Here is a 17279-nt window from a genome sequence, read left to right as displayed (position 1 = left end):
TTGTTGTTGATGTTGTTGTTGCTATTATCAATATCGTTACTACATATATCAATTTTAGTCGCTGATATTATAGTAAATTCTGTGGCATATTTTGTTATAATTATGTGCTCGTGAGTTTTGTTAGATGTGGTAACAATATCAAGAATGCCATCAATTTTCCTCATTATAATCCTCTTTATTATTTTCATTATCAAATTTACATTATATTACATGTAATCATCAATATCCCTGCCAATAATGCCATTTCTTTTTATTTATCATTATCCTATTACAGAGGTAAATCATTAATACTTTTGCTGCAATTATGCTCGTATGTTATTCGTAATATTTATCATATCTGTATTGTTGTTATTCGCTAACGATTATAATTACATCATTATCATCAGAGCAATAATTATTCTCTCAATCTTCAGTTTTGTTTTATGAGTTATCCTTTCTGTGATCTTTATCTTTATCGTCTTTATAGTTATTCACGTTATCATTATTATCATTATTTATAAAAGAAATGCCATTGATATCATGGCCTCTGCCGATTCATGAATTCAAATTGCTTAAATATCTTTGTCGACATGGATTTCCTTATCAAAAACGGCATTCATATCTTATGTCTTAATTTCTTAATCAATACTCTTTAAATAAAAAAGCGTAATACAACTTTTGTATTTGATTACATTACTTCTGTTTATAATTATCCTCAAGTACATAGGATGTTCATATATAACAGACAAATACGAAAGAAGATGCACTTGAGAACGCGAGGGTTAAGATAAACACACTTTACTATAAACATTTTAATTTCAAACAGTATGATACACACCATGTACACTAGAATAATAGGCGATTTTCAATGTAACAGCATGAACCTTTCCTCCCTAGTGGATTCATGCAATAAGGGTTCTTTTCAATAGTCTTTCCTTAGCCTAAATAACCTTTATTGCAGGAAAAGTCTAAGGGATTTCACAGCTCATTTCACTACACAGAGGGTACTGACACGGTGACTAGTACAAGTATTTTGTCTTCATATATATATTCCTTTTTTTAAATTATTTTCTTACATTTTACTTATTCGTTGCCAATTGTAACAACTCACAGGTTCGGCAGAGTGTCAGAGTCAATCACGTAATCAATTAAATTACGAATTTTGAAGGGATTTCATTGATAACAGGTTGGGAAAAAATGTGGAACTCTGACAGCATACAAATGGAAATGGAGTCTCCTATCGCAAGTAAATGTGATTGAGAAAATTTGACTCTCAAGCGAACTAAAATATACTGTGTTTGAGATGTCAAATTTTATTCGTGACATTCATTATTCACAAATCAAGGAATCTACGGTATCTACAAAGAAAAAAAATCTAAATCTTAGGCACAACTTTTTTTTTTGGCCATTAGACTTTACAAAATAAATAAAAAATGATATTCCAAAACTACAGAAATGAAAAAAAACACTACAGACGCTACTCTCTGTTGCCACATTTACTTGCAATTCACACGAAAAAGGAGTATCTGACAATAAAAATAATCTTATTTCATACCAAGTTACATCATGCTGGGAGGTCTTCAGGAGCCGATCACTCAACATGTCGGACGTGGCTCGCTACGTTATCTTCACCTTTATCTATTTTTGCTTGTTTCTCTTTCTGCTTATTTACAATGTACGTACAAAACTTTACACACAAGTGTTAATATTTACAAATCTGAATAGTTACACAAAAAAGACCAATTGTAATGCGGTATATCTATATTTTCCAAAAAAGTGGTATATTTTTTTCTGTTTTGGGGAAGGGTCTTTTTTCATTTATTTCTCTATTTTTTTTTATTTTTTATCTTTCCCTACAGATAACACTCATGGCGTGATACAAATCTCCTAACAAGAAAAACCTATGCAGGCAGTATAGGAAGAAGTTATCATTAATATATATATATATTATTTTTTGTTTTTTGTTGTTTTTTTGTTGTTTTTGTTTCATAGTATACCTAAAACGGTGAGATAAAGGGGATACCAGATTAATAGCAGGACGTGAGCTAAAATTAGTAGCACCATCGTATCTTATACTAGGAGTTCGTGAAGATTCAATCCATACAGGTTACGTCAGACCTTCTTGTTATCATTATTTTTTTATGTCATTGTCGTTTAGTCTAAACAGCTGCGGGGGGGAACATATGACTGAAATATTTTCTTTTATCTCTGATTTTTTGAAGATTTTTTTTTTTCACCAGGACGTACGAGATGTTAAAGAAAAAAATGCTGGAGTTCTGAAAACCGAAATTTTGTTGGTCTAACGTATCAACTCTATGAATATATAATAAGATAGATAGATAGATAGATAGATAGATAGAGAGAGAGAGAGAGAGAGAGAGAGAGAGAGAGAGAGAGAGAGAGAGAGAGAGAGAGAGAGAGAGAGAGAGAGAGAGAGGGGATAGACACAGAAACAAGTCACACAGACATAGATAAACAGGATAAGAGAGGCAAATATACTACAGAGAGAGCAACAGAAAACGGGGAAATACTCAAAAGACTTCCTATGATTGTCTTTCGTCTTGGTAGAAAAAAAGAAAAGAAAAAAAGAGAGGACTAGAAACGCCAAAAAAAGAAAGAAAAAAAATAGACAAAGCAGAATATTTATGAGTTTAGGAGACTTAGACAGTGATTTGTTGCTGTCCATTTTTTTCACTTTGTAACTTTGTCGATATTTCATATTTTGATGTTGCTTCACTCATAAATCCACTGCATAGGAACTCAAAACAATGACACGGCATGAGAGAGAGAGAGAGAGAGAGAGAGAGAGAGAGAGAGAGAGAGAGAGAGAGAGAGAGAGAGAGAGAGAGAGAGAGAGAGAGAGAGAGAGAGAGAGAGAGAGAGAGAGAAAGCAGATATGCATACAGTACAGAGCAATATAGGAACAGACAATTAAAAAAAAACGTATATACATAATAAACTAAAAAGGGAATTCCACCCGTTGTGTATCAAATAATAAAAACACCCAAAAATTCATGAAAATATATCACTCAACTGCTAACAAGCATCCAATAAAACACAAGATGAAAAAAAGAGAATATTCTTGCGCCTTTAAGACCCTTTCCTTTCCCTCATAAGACCTCGACTCTTAACTGGAGGACCTTCCCCTACCCCTGACCCCACCCCCCTACACGCGCGACCTCGCTTGACCTCGCTTTGACGTCTAATTTGGTTGGTGGAACTCCCTTATTCCGGTGCCACAGCGCGTTCGAATCCGTGCACTTCGTCTCCGTTCTGATTTTTGTTAGATCGAGTGACAAAGAGGACAGGTAAATTGGTTCGGCAAAAATGAACTGCACAGTGAAGAAAGAAATATCAGATCCTCCGTAACTGTGTCAAGATTCAGTCCAAAAGGCAACAGATAAAAGAGAAAGAGAGAGAGACAATTCAAAGAACGAGAAGATAAAAAAAAAGAGAGGAGACGAAATTTCACGGATCGGAACTGTCGCCGAGACTTCCGCGCGCCCTCAGCCTTCGCCGCGTGTGATTGGCTGGGCAGTGCTTCCATCTTCTTTGTTTCCGGCGATTGAGTCCGGTGATTGATTGCACAGAAAATGGGATCCGATTGAGGGGAAACTTCGGGTTTTTTCGAAGACCTTGACGATTTCGGCTAGCTAGTTCAAGGGCGTGGGGGTTTCTTTATACCTTTTTAAGTACGAAATTCGCGTGTAACTTTGTTTGAAGTGTATGAAGGGGGAATTCTGGCTTCGTTTCTTAAAGAGGTTGAGGGAAATGGTGTATCTACTCTTAACTATGGCCTTATACGAGATTCTTATTCTGACCTTACCCTGAGATACCTGATTGATTTAGACCCATGATCTGCACCAATCGCCAATCACCAATCACCGATAAGGAAGCGGTTAAAGTTGCCAATCCCGCAACAGAAGATGAGGAACCTTCGTAAAGAAAACGGAGACTTAATAAAAAAAAAAAAAAAATCACCAGCTGGATTTGGTTCATAAGGAGAACACTGAGAAAACAATGAATAACCAGCTAGTTAAATGTAAGCTGAAAATAAAAATATATGCTCTTAAAGGAAAAAGGAAGTACAATAATTAACAAATACTGGCTGCATTACATATGTGTGCTTTTTTGGTTTGCGCTGAAGAACATGCTGAACAGTGGGAACACAGGGTGCACAAGTATACCGAACAGCTGCAATGTTCATGTGACCTTTGACCTAGGCTGTGTGTCGCTTGTAGTGGGAGTGTTTACAAGCCAAACCAAGTACATGAAAAAAATATATATTCGAGGGGGGAGGAGGAGGGGGGGGGGGTTCTGACCCTGTTCAAAATCGCCGATATTTTCTGTCAAAAAAAGTTTGTTGTCAGGTGACTAGCGGTTGAACCAAAAACAAACAAAATATATGACAAATATAAAGAAAAATGACTATAATCACATGGGGTTGTTAATTCCAACACGAATTCCAACAGAACTTTTGGTTAAGATCCCTTCGCTTCACACATTGGCAACACTCCCTCGTGCATTTTCCTTCGCGTTTCAAAACACCGCTGAGTGCAAAGTAAGTGCAACTGTACGCTCATCGAAACCACTCAATGTTTCAACTTTTTTTCTCTGTTAATCCTTTCTTCATGTCAAAAATAAAAACTCAGAAACTCATAGCTTACAATACATCGCAACATTTACAAAGTTTTCATAAAGAATAGAAATGTCTGTTTTTTTTTCTTTCTTTCTGTATAGTTTTTTTTCTTCCATTTTAGTTTACAAAATAATTCAGGGTCACACAGAGTACATGCTCAGAGAGAAATACAACAGCACGTGAACTGTGATTGAAATCCAGAGCTAGATTGGCTTAATCCAAAGAAAAAAAAGAGAGAAAAAAAACTATTTTTTAATCTTCCTTTCCCTCTCTCTCTCTCTCTCTGGAATAGCAAAGCCAGTGCATCGCAATAGGAGATCTAGCGGACCTCGCCCATGACACTGGAAAATCCTTTTTGCCTAAAACATCAAAACCGTAAAGTAACAGCCTTTACACAGACGAGCATCATGCACTCAGGGCAATATAAATATATTTGTGTATGATATATTTCAGTTGTAAACACGGATAGTCCTATGATTTATAATCTTGTAGCAGATGAAATATCTTCTCTTGACAGGAGGACCAACCAAGCGAAAACTAGGGGCAGAGAGATGCAGGAAGGGACGGGGCACTATACACAGACGAGTTACCCCTCATCTGCGGAGACACAGAAAATGAGAATTAAAAGTCGGCATCGGTTATAATCTGCCACGTGCACTCACTCACACGAAAGGCAGACACACGCACATACATATACACACGCAAGCACAAACTCACACACGCAAAATAAATATATATACGTATAAAAAAAAAATTACTTAAAATCATTATAAAAATCCACCAACCCACACGCATGTACGAGCAAGCAAACGCACGCACAAACACACGCACGTACACACACGCACGCACGCACGAGACTCACCTAGCTCATTGTAGGAAGGGGCGCAAGAGGAGCACGGTGTGTAGAAGGGCAATCACCGTTAAGCTGCACTTCACTGCCTCAGCTCCTGACACTGTGGGAACCAAATACGTCACTCTTAGTTGAAAAGCTTTGCAAAAATGGTGTAGAAATTGCACGTTCCGCGTTGGAGCGTCGCGTCCGGCGCGCGGCCGTTCAAAATCACTTTTTTTCCCTTTATGAATGAAAAACACAATGAGTTCCTTTATAATTGAAGTCAGACGGAAGCCATTGAAATTAAATTTTCATGATATTTTTTTCTGAATAAATGTGGAAATGACGCAGCTCTCATAAAGATAGACAAGTACAAAATATTTACATTTTCATATGTATATGTATATATATATATATATATATATATATATATATATATATATATATATATATATATATTAATATATATATATATATATATATTTATATATATATATATATATATATATATATATATATATATATATATATATATATATTACATACCTTGTAAAATGTTCTCTCCCGATACTATTTTGACAGAGAGCTTACCGTACTTTCACAAAAGGGAGACTGCATTACCACACTCACTCAAAATTCAATGGCTTTTCCATTAGAAATGCTTATTCATTCTGCGTTAAACTGTGAATTAACGTTATTTCCTTTGATGACAAGTAAATAGAAATGGAAAATTTAATTCCGTCTAATAAGGGAACATTACTGAACAACAGTCGCCTTTTACTGCAATTTAGTCATGTGTCCTTTAACATTTTCTTATGACTTTCAGTTTACAAGAACATAATTGTGCAATAAGCATGCGGTGCAACGTACTATATATATATATATATATATATATATATATATATATATATATATATATATATATATATATATATATATATATACTTATATATATGTATATATATACATATATATACACACATATATATGTAAACATGCAATAAAACTACTGAGAAACCTAACCGGAATTTATTTTAGACAGAAACACCTTTCTGAAAGCACGACTACATTTAATTTCGAAATGAAGAAATTCTCTAGAATGACAAATGATATAAAAAAAAGGGTAAGCAAGACAATTTAATAACAACAACAAAAATACAGAGTGCACTGACAGAGGAAAGAGAACGATGCATTACAAAAGGGAAAGGAAGATAGAATAGCGCACGGAGAGAAAGACGGAAAGGAAAAATGAAGTGTCGACACGTGTAAATCCGACTTTGTACACACGGAAAGAGAATATACACAGCGACAACTAATAAAACGGGGAAAATACGAGATGGGGGAAAAGCAGTGATATTCTCTGGCTCTAACGAGGTGCGCAAACCAGAATTTCGAATTTGAAGTTAAATAAATGTGCTCGCAGCCATCACGGGGTTAAAATCACGATAACCCTTTTTTCCCCCAACTAGAAATTCGTATTAAACTCTTCTTTGATGAAATCTATATCTGTCAATTTGTTCGATTTAGTTGACAGATTCGACTAAGCAGATTTTACCACGAGCACAATTATCTACACTCAATTCTATTATTTTTTTCTACAACATCCAACAACCACACGCAAAGAGAATCCAATACGACAGAGGAGGATCAAATGCTTTTAGATTGGATTTATTTTTGTTGACGTCTCTCACCTGAAGGTTTGACAGCTGGAACACCTGTGAAACAAAAGACAACATGCGATTAATTGCAAAACCCAGTGTTAGCAGCATTAGATTAACACAGAAATGGAAGTCTTATGGCGAGATGTTATTCCAAAAGCAATTAGAGGTATATCTTATTCCTAAAGGTTTATAATTTGTAAGAGACACCTGTATTGTAAGGTAGAATATCCCATGTGTATTTCTGTTGACTGGAGGATGTGCTGTGTTATGCTGTTAAAAAAACGCACGTCGGCAACTATGGGAATAGATGAAAAAGAATTGCCACATCCAAAAGGTATATATACATCCTATATACATGATTAAAAAAATCACTACATACTATAAACACTTCCACATACATTTTGTGTACAAACACACACACACATACACACACAGATATATATATATATATATATATATATATATATATATATATATATATACGTATGTACGTATGTATGTATGTATATATAATCATGTTCGGATATACCTGACTGGCATTCTTTGTGTAGCTTTTATTGTTCATCTTTTCTGACCGAAATTTCTTTAACAAAAGGATATTGCAGACCTTAAATATATCTATATCTATATATACACACGCGCGCTTGTGTGTTATTGTGTGTGTGTGTGTGTGTGTGTGTGTGTGTGTGTGTGTGTGTGTGTGTGTGTGTGTGTGTGTGTGTGTGTGTGTGTGTGTGTGTGCGTGTGTGTGTGCATTCAGCCCACGCAATATCCTTGTAAAGAATTCTGTCCAATCTACTGGAAACGAAGATGATGCCTTGCGTTCTGGCCACCCTACAGTTCCTCTTTCCGCCTCCGGGTTTCCAGGCATTCAATATTTGAGACAAATTCAGGTTATCCAGTTACAGAAAAAAAATATTAGAGTGATAAACAAAAATCTCAAAGAAATCAAATGCAAACAAACTCTCTAAAGGTAAATTCCATAAGCATGGCATCTTATCTCGTTCTTGCAATTGCTCAAAAGTACGCACCAAGAGGGAGAAAAGTCCCCCAAAGAAAAGGGCACAAAAAATACACATCTCAGTATAATACACATCCCAAATTTCACGCAAAAAAGGCCAACGCAAGCACAAACACCTTGACCTTTTTTCCCCCCTCGTGACATGCGAGGCTAACAAGACCATGTTAGAATGCCAAGGACAAAACACCACCGTTAGTAAAGACACACGTAAAAGCGCAGGACCTTAGTTCCTCAAGCTATCCATCCAGTAGAGAGCATTTGTCCATATATATATACAACATGCACAGAGATAGCAAGACACTGTCGGAAACTGGGTTAGTAAGTAAGAGCACAACACCACACTTTTTTCAATAGTATCCCCTCTCTTGTTCCTGAGGGTTTCGGTTTCTATGCAAGTTCTCTACGAGGTTGCCTCCTTACCACTTTCGGCAACGTGGGGCCTCGCGCCCTTGGACCGGCTGGCCTCATTTTCAAAGCTATTATCATAACCATCATCCTGTTCAACCTGCTCTTCCTCATCATCTTCATCCTCATCCTCATCCTCAGCATAATCTGGGACGGAGGTGGTCGATGTGGTAGTGCTAGTAGTAGTTGTTGTGGTAGTAGTGGTGGTGGTGGTAGTAGTAGTAGAAGTAGTTGTGGTTGAAGGCCCTGAAATACACCAGTTGGCAACGTGTGCAGTGCTCTAACCCTACGACTATTTACAGGCTGACTCGGTGGTTAGGGTGATCCGGACAGACCAAACTACGCTACTACGTTTTCCCTTTTGACTAAACAGGAAAAGAAATGGAATCAGTGCAAGATGAAACAAGGAAGTCATTCAACATATCAAAAAGAAAACTGTACATAAAATATATACCAGTGCAGTTACGTATGACCAAAGGACAAGGGTTATAATGATGAAATGTTACACAACTATATTATACATAGAGTAAGTCAATAAGCAACTACAGTGATAACTTTGAGTAATTGCTATTAGAGTATAATCCATATGAGAGTAAATTCAACATCAGTTAATCTTAATAAGCTGCAATTATTATGATTAACTGAGCTTTACAGACTTTATTTTACGATCCGGGAGATATTAGAGGATTACTCAAAGTACCATATAATACTACATTAGCAACGAAAGAATATGTGCACCAAATGAATAAAAAATTGGAAGATTGTACAAGACGAGAACATGAAATATGCAACATGATCTTAACTACGACAGAGAAAGCCATAACCAATAGAAAAATATTGAGCAGAGAAGAAAAACAAATTATAAGAAATAAAATCAAAGAAGAGAAAAAAATAACAAAACCAAAAATTCGACGACTTAAACACCTGTTCCTGATATTTTTTTCCCTCCCCCTGGGCCCTTCCCCCGTCCTCCCCCTCTTCCTCCTCCCCTTCCCCCTCCCCCTACCCTGTCCCTCCTTCCCTCCCCACCCCCCATTTTATCCCATTAGTCAAGCAATCATTTACACAGGAGGTAATCCGGTTCTGAGGAGAAAGAGTTCTTGGCCCGACACGCCACGCCCTCGCTTAAGAAATCAAAAAGGCGTGGAAGATTAAATAAAAAAGTAAGAGAACAAAATGAAAAGAACGAAAAATAAATCGAAATCCATAAGCTTACGTTCACAAACCCACGAAAATCTCCGCAGCTGAACCTCGGAGAACGAAAAGAAAATCCTATTGTGGGGCGAACTAGAGCGATTATGAGTTATATCATTGGGACAGCGCGCGAAGTAGGCCTATAGGGGCTGGAAGGAGTGACGGGAGGGGAAGGGGGGAGGGGTTAGGTAGAGAAGGACCCTCCCCACACCTATCCTATTGTGAGGAGGTCAGGTAGGATATCTCTCATCCTGGGGGGTCAGGTGGAGAGGAGGGTACAGAAGGGGAGGAGGGTTGTTGAAGGGAGGGGACTGTTTGGTGTAGGGGAGGGTATCAGGGGAGTGGAGGGGAAGGGAGTAGAAGGGAGGGATAAGGGGGTGAAGCAGGGGGATGCAGGGGCTAGGGAAGGTGAGGAAGGATGAGGGGAAGGGGCTCTGGGAGGGGGGGGGGGGATTACCGTATAGGCTCGTCTGCTTGTGCATGTGGGCGTGAGGTCCGTCGGTCAAATCGCTTGAATATCTCTGTTGCTGTAGAAATGGCAAGAAAGTCGGTGTATTCCTTCAGAGGGTGGACTTTGTACTGATACTGGGGTTGGCTGGTTGGATATATGATGGTGGTAGGGTACTGTCAGAATTTCCCTTGAAGGGTGATCATTTCAATACTCTTTCTTTCTTTCTCCATTTCTCTCACTTTATCTATCTATCTATCTCGCTTTCTCTCGCTATCTAGCTAGCCCTCTCTCTCTTTCTTTTTCCCCTTCTCTTGCTCTTTCTGCTTCTGGTTCCCCTTCTGCTTCTTGCTCCTTCTCCCTCTCCTCCCCTCTCCCTCTCCCACCCACTTACTCCTCCCCTCTCCTCCTCCTCCTCCCTCTCCCACCCACTTACTCCTCCCCTCTCCTCCTCCTCCCTCTTCCTCTCCCCCTCCCACCCACTTACTCCTCTCGCACCCACTTCTGCCGTCTGAGTGAAGACAGCCACCGAAATCGACTCAAGACGCTGTTTTTTCCGGGCTGTTAAGAAGCTCTCCAGCCCCGCCGTGTGGGATAAAGATTCCTCGTTACACACTTAATACATTTCTTAGGTACACATGGCTCCTGTTCGAGATTTTTCTTCTCAGGTTGCCTTGGCGGGGGCGTCGGGGTGGGGGGTGGGGGAGGGGGATGTCTATAGACGGGGTTGAGGTACCTCTCTCTCTCTCTGTCTATATGCGTTTTCATTTTCTTGTCTATATACGTTCACACACACACACACACACACATACACACACACACACACACACACACACACACACACACACACACACACACACACACACACACACACACACACACACACACACACACACACACGTGCATACATACTACACACCTATACATACATACATATCCTTACTTCACGCATGCACGTACACGCCCGTACTCGCAAGGGTGTGCATCTCCCATACATTTCCATCCCGGCGAACCCCCCCCTTTCAGATCGCACTTTTCAAAACGCGCGCTTCTTTCCCCGCTCGAGCACTTTCGCCGCATTAGATCCAGCCGCATTCCCCTTCGCGCTCGGCAATATGCGAAATCAGATTCCCTACAAATGGCGGACGGATTTTTTTCCCGCTTTTGGAAATACTCGCGAAGGGAAGGTGTGCGTTGCCTCGCTGATTAAACAGGTATATACAGGGGGAAATTAATGATAAGGAGAAGGGCGGGTGAGATAAAGATGGATATGGAGGAAAGGGGAGAGAGAGAGAGAGAGAGAGAGAGAGAGAGAGAGAGAGAGAGAGAGAGAGAGAGAGAGAGAGAGAGAGAGAGAGAGAGAGAGAGAGAGAGAGAGAGAGAGAACACGAAAAAAAAAACGAAAGACAGATAGAGGGAAAAAGAGAGAGAGAGAAAAAAAGGGACTCCAAGAAAACAAAGGAAGTACCCCCCGCCCCTCCCCCCCCGTGCCCCAAGTGCTCAGTACCCACAGCAAGGACCCGCTCCAGAAAAAAGACGCCATCGCTGGAATCTTAACGACACGAAGGAAAGAGAGAGAAACGACGGACCCGACCAGACCCGACCAGACCCGACTAAATGTTCCTCTATCGACGACAGATCGCTTAATGACCCGAACTACAAGAGAAAGAAAAAAATCCCCCCCCCCCTCCCTCCCACTCCTCTCCCTTTTCCAACTGACATTTTCATCCAAGGGGGATTTTCGAGGCGATATAATGTTGTCTCTCTCCGCTCGCCGACCCTACAAGATAACACGAGTCGGAAAGGTCAGTGTGGTACCTGAGTGTCCGGTTGTCGCCTCCTTGAACCGATCTCTCGCTCCCCCCCCCTCTCCCGGTCTCGCCTCCCCCCCCCTCCTATTCTCCCCCTCCCTCTCGTCTCCCTACACCCTGTGCGGCCCTCCCTTGCCACCCACAGGCAGGGATGAGGACCTCCCCCACCCGCTATTGTTGTCGTCCTTAAGGGGGAATTAAAATGCTTTGACTCCAGATGTGACTCCCGTCTTCTGTGCTTTCTTCAATAATGGAAATGTCACAGTGCTATTTATTATTTTATTTACTTTTTCTTTTATTTATTATTATCGTTTTTTTTGGGGGGGGAGAGTCTATATATCGTAGGTGAATCTTTCAATTTTTCGATATCATTCAAAGATAGAGCTGATGATAAAAAAGAAAAGAAAAGAAAAAAAAAAAAAAAAAAAAATATATATATATATATATATATATATATATATATATATATATATATATATATATATATATATATATAAATAAATATATATATATATAAACAGCACGGCTTCCTCATCTCTAAGAGCGTTATCCAAAATCGAAGAACAAAAAATAAATAAATAAATAAAATAAAATAATAAATAGAAAAACAAGATATAAAAAGGCTATTTCATCGGCAAAACGCAATCCCCTTTGGTCTGAGCGAAAGGTAGAGAGAGGAGGAAGAGGAGGAATGAAGAGAGTGGGAATTCTTGAAGCCAGACAGAAGGTCAGGTCGCTGGCTAATCCTACATCGTAATTTGCATATTCCTCTAAAGCCAAACGGATTTTTCTTGTGGAAGTTAACTTTACCGACTTTGCAGTGTTTGTCCCGCTGTTGGGGCTGCCCCCTCCCCCCTTCCTCGCTCTCTTTTCTTTCCACTTCTCTCTTTCTCTAGCAGACTTTCTATGACTTTGTCTCTGTCTGCCTGTCTGTTTGCCTGTCTGCCTCACCCTTACTCTTACTTTCATTCTCATTCTCATTTTCATTTTGACTCTTGATCTCATCTCATCTCATCTCTCTCTCTCTCTCTCTCTCTCTCTCTCTCTCTCTCTCTCTCTCTCTCTTCTCTTCTTCTATCTCTCTCTCTCTCTCTCTTCTCTCTCTCTCTCTCTCTCTCTCTCTCTCTCTCTCTCTCTCTCTCTCTCTCTCTCCCTCTCTTCTTCCGTCTCTCCCTTCAACTAAATACATTCTTTTCTCATTACATAAACTCACAAATATCCTATTCATTTTCCACCCCCCCCACATCCCTTCCCCTTTTCCAAAAAACTCGGCACATTTCCGGGCATATCGGCAAGTGGGTCTCGGAGGGGGAGAGGGAGGAGAGGGGGTGAGGGGGAGAGGGGGTGAGAGGGAGAGAGGGGGAGGGAGAGGGAGAGGAGAGAGAGAGAGGGGAGAGGAGAGGGGAGAGGGGGGGGAGAGGGGGTGAGAGGGAGAGGGGGAGAGGGAGGGAGAGGGAGAGGGGGCAGAGGAGAGAGAAGGGGGAGAGGGGAGAGAGGAGAGAGAGGGAGAGGGGGAGAGGGGGAGAGAGAGGGGGAGAGGGGGAGAGGGGAGAGAGAGAGGGAGAGGGGAGAGGGGGAGAGAGGAGAGGGGAGAGGGGGAGAGGAGAGAGGGAGAGGGGTGAGAGGACAGGAGAGGAGAGGAGGGGGCAGAGGAGGAGAAGGGGGAGAGGGGGAGAGGGGAGAGGGGCGAGCGACATGGCAAACGTACTCGAAACCCCTCGCAAAAGGGAGGCTTGGCTGACGTCGGAACGGGACATCAGCACCACCTGTAGTCGGGCGGTTCCTCGGTGTCCGGTTGGCGAACAGATGGGCGTTTTGGCGGAGGCGAGGGTGTGGGTGGGGTGTGGATAGGGGTGTGGAAGGAGTCTCTATCAATGAATTTCGGCGTAAGTATGCGCATGTGCACATCTAAATGCAGAGAGAGAGAGAGAGAGAGAGAGAGAGAGAGAGAGAGAGAGAGAGAGAGAGAGAGAGAGAGAGAGAGAGAGAGAGAGAGAGAGAGAGAAGAGAGAGTACGGCCCACATTCAAGTGATTCATACTCACCAAAAAAAAAAACACCCTTTCCCCTTCCTACAAAACAGGAACGAAAAACTCTCGCAGACGGAAGAGGGAAAGGATAGAAGAAAAAAAACACTAAAAAAGAAAAACAAGAAAAAAACGAAAAAAAAAAATCCTTCACCTCTCTTAATTCCGATCAAACAGCCTCCTTAATCACTCGTTGGCCGGTGATTAAAACGTTCGCTTTCTACGGGGATCAGAGGGGGATTATATCGTACGCTTCCTTCCTCTACAAAGAAATGTATTCTTTGATGTTGTGTTCACTTATCTCGGCTCTTCTCGCTACGTGGAAAGTGTAGCTTAGTCCCCCCTCCAAGCGGACTGTCTTTGTGTATCATATATCATTATTATACGTATTTCATGTACTGTATTTTATGTACAGGGAGATGATACCTGTTTTGGCGTTTTAATTCCACTGCTTTGTCGATTTCGGTCCTGTTTCCATTGCTTTTATCTGCGTTATATGGAGAAAATAGTTGTTTTGGGCGGTTTAATTTCACTGGTTTGTTGATGTTTTGTTCCCGTTTTCTTTACTTTTCTGTTCGTTGGTTGGTCTTAACTATGGTATGTATGGTAGGCTAAATAGCGGGGTTTGTTTAGGAAGGGAGTGAAAGGCTGTCCCCGAGTTAACAACAAAAACACGTTTAAGTGACAAATTATAGGCCTACTTGAAAATCACCTGAGGTAAGGCGGCTTTGTGTAGGGATTCTATAGAGGTCAAAATGGCTTGCCCGCCAAATCGAAGCACTTCTTTTCCAGAGTAGCAAAGGATTTTCGACTTTAAAACTTCGCCACAAAAACGACAGTGTGTCAACTGAGGTCACGTCTCTAAAACACTGACCTGATCGGGACCAATTTTACTCAATCGGACAAAGTCATATCAAATCATTTTCTCCTGTGGCGTCCCTCACCTCAAAGGAATTTCTCAAAACAAGAGAAAATTCCAGATAAAACAAGAAAAAAATCGACCGCATAAAAAAAATCAAGGCAAGACATTTCTTTCTTCAAGACAGACGTGGCCCACATCTCCAAGGTCACCTCAGGTCACCGGGTGGGAGGAGCCGCCCAATCAGAGCCCTTTCTCAGGAGCCCCAAAGAGAGGTCGAGTAGGAGGGGGGGGGGGCGGGGGGAAGGGCAGTTGATGGTCATTTCATGGCAGTTAGCGGCAATTTGCGTCCCGTTCAGTCGTTTCCTCCAATTTTCTTATTATTATTGTTTAGGATTTTGCTGGTGAAAGAAAAAGAAAGAAAAACAGAGAGAGAGAGAGAGAGGGAGAGGGAGAGGGAGAGAGAGAGAGAGAGAGAGAGAGAGAGAGAGAGAGAGAGAGAGAGAGAGAGAGAGAGAGAGAGAAACAGTGTGAACGAAATGTTTACTTTTTTTCGATTGGATTTTCGGAGGGATTTGGGGCCAACAATTTAGGGAAAGGGAGGCATCCGATTAATGATAATTGGACGTGACCAATTCTGTCAAAATATTTCGCCCTCCTTTTCTTACCTCCTCCCCCCCTACCGAGCACCCCCCTCTCGTCACCTGAGACCACACTCCCCCCTCCTCTAACTTCCCTACCCCCTCCCCTACCACAGATGTCATTTGGCCCACAAATCCATTATGGATACGAATTCTATCCTTATTATTTACGTCCATAAAGGTCAGTCTTCTATGTTTAGAAGAGCGACCCCCTTGCAGCCTCTCCTGTCTACCTGGTACAAAGAATAAAAGCTAACAAAAGAAAGAAAAGAGAGAGAGAGAAGTAAGAAAAACGAAAGACTGTTTGACTTTCGAGCCTTCTAGAGAAAAAAAGGGAATTTAGATAATTCTCTTCCGAATTCGTCACCTTTTTTTTCTTAGTCCTTGGCCCTTAGGAAGTGGAATGGGTCTCCCTGGATGCTCCTAACCCCCCCCCCCCCGTATTTTCGTAGATTATAAATGCCACGGTCATTTTATTTTTTTCTTTGTCATCATCATCATCATCATCGCTAAACTCAAAACCATCATTGCCAACCCCATTACATCATTATCAGCACCATAATCACCGTCATTATCCCTTACCAGCATTACAGCCATCACCACTATTTGATAATAACACCAACACGGGGGCCATCATCCCCAAATCCACTTCTGCAATTGCCTATCAGCAGTCGTTATTTGGTGCAATTTCGAGGTCGTTGCACAGCTCCGAATTCTTTCTGGCTCTTTCCCGTTTCTCCAATAAACCAATAATTTATATATATAAAAAAAGAAGATCAGCATTGGCTTGTATCGTAATTCTAAGCCGGAAGTGTCAGTGGTCCGTATTTTATTCGTTTGTTTGTTGAATTGTTTTATTTGTAAAGCTGTTTATCCTTCGCTTTATTTATTCATGAACATGTCTATTTACGCTTCCAAAGACAGAGACATCTCTCTGTCTTTCTATATACGCATCTATCTATTCGTATATTTACACATCATTTTGTAAGTCTGCATCTGTCTATCTGTATATCTATTCATATTTATGAATGTTATATGCATTCCCCAGAGCCATGTATCTATAAATCTATCTATCTGTTTACTCATTTGCCATTGTTTATTCACCTCCCTCTCTCCCTCCTTCCCTCCCTTCCTCCCTTAGCTGCCAGTTCCCTTCTTCCCTCCCTCATCTTCCCTCTTCAAGTTTGATTAATAATACAAGTCCTGTGTGGCTGCATGATACTGTGACACCCCATTCTTCTCCTTGCACATTCTCTCCTTCTATCTTTTCTTCCATCCACATCTTTCTCTTCCCCGTCTACACCCTGCCATTATATTCTATCTCCTCTTCCTATTCCTCCTATCATCATCATCTTCATTATCCTCTTCCTCCTCTTGCCCCTTCGCATATCACTCTTTTCTCCCCTTCCTTCTCTTCCTCCTCCTCTCCTTCCTTCTCCACCACCACCTCCTCATATCCCTCCCCCAGAGTTCCCTTTCCTCTACCTCTTCCTCCCCGTCCTCCTCATCTTCTTCCTCCCTCTTCCACCCCTTCCCCCTCCTCATTCCCTCCCCCCGAGTTTCCCTTCCTCTTCTTCCCCTTCCTCTTCCTCCCTCCTCCTCTTCCTCTTTCTTCCTCCCTCCTCCTCCTCTTCCACCCCTTCCCCCCTCCTCATCTATCCCTCTTCCTCTCCCCTCTCTCCCTCTCTCTCCTGTGACATATGGGCTCCCCTCGTGCCCCGCGGCTGAAGCAAGACATGATGGGTTGAATCCTTCGTTAAGAC

At 41.2% G+C, this 17279-nt stretch overlaps 1 protein-coding gene across 5 annotated transcripts in view; it reads right to left on the bottom strand.

The window, feature by feature from the left end:
- Positions 1–776: 776 nt before the first annotated feature.
- Positions 777–17279, bottom strand: part of LOC113822607 (uncharacterized) — a 304937-nt gene continuing 288434 nt past the window's right edge. For 2 of the 5 annotated variants that reach the window (XM_070123624.1, XM_027375174.2), the window contains exons 6-8: positions 8553–8783; positions 5481–5571; positions 777–5215 (exon numbers count right to left, since the gene is read on the bottom strand). In XM_070123624.1, coding sequence (XP_069979725.1) covers positions 5486–5571; positions 8553–8783 — 317 coding nt within the window. In that variant the 3' untranslated portion in view covers positions 777–5215; positions 5481–5485. Of the gene's footprint in view, positions 5216–5480; positions 5572–7141; positions 7166–8552; positions 8784–17279 lie in introns of all 5 variants that reach the window. The other 3 variants (XM_070123626.1, XM_070123627.1, XM_070123625.1) reach the window with 2 other exon arrangements.

The sequence above is a fragment of the Penaeus vannamei genome, chromosome 7 (genome assembly GCF_042767895.1).
Source record: "Penaeus vannamei isolate JL-2024 chromosome 7, ASM4276789v1, whole genome shotgun sequence".
Taxonomy (NCBI): Eukaryota; Metazoa; Arthropoda; class Malacostraca; order Decapoda; family Penaeidae; genus Penaeus; species Penaeus vannamei.
The sequence above is the reverse complement of the archived record's forward strand: the minus strand, read 5'-3'. Positions and strand labels throughout refer to the sequence as shown.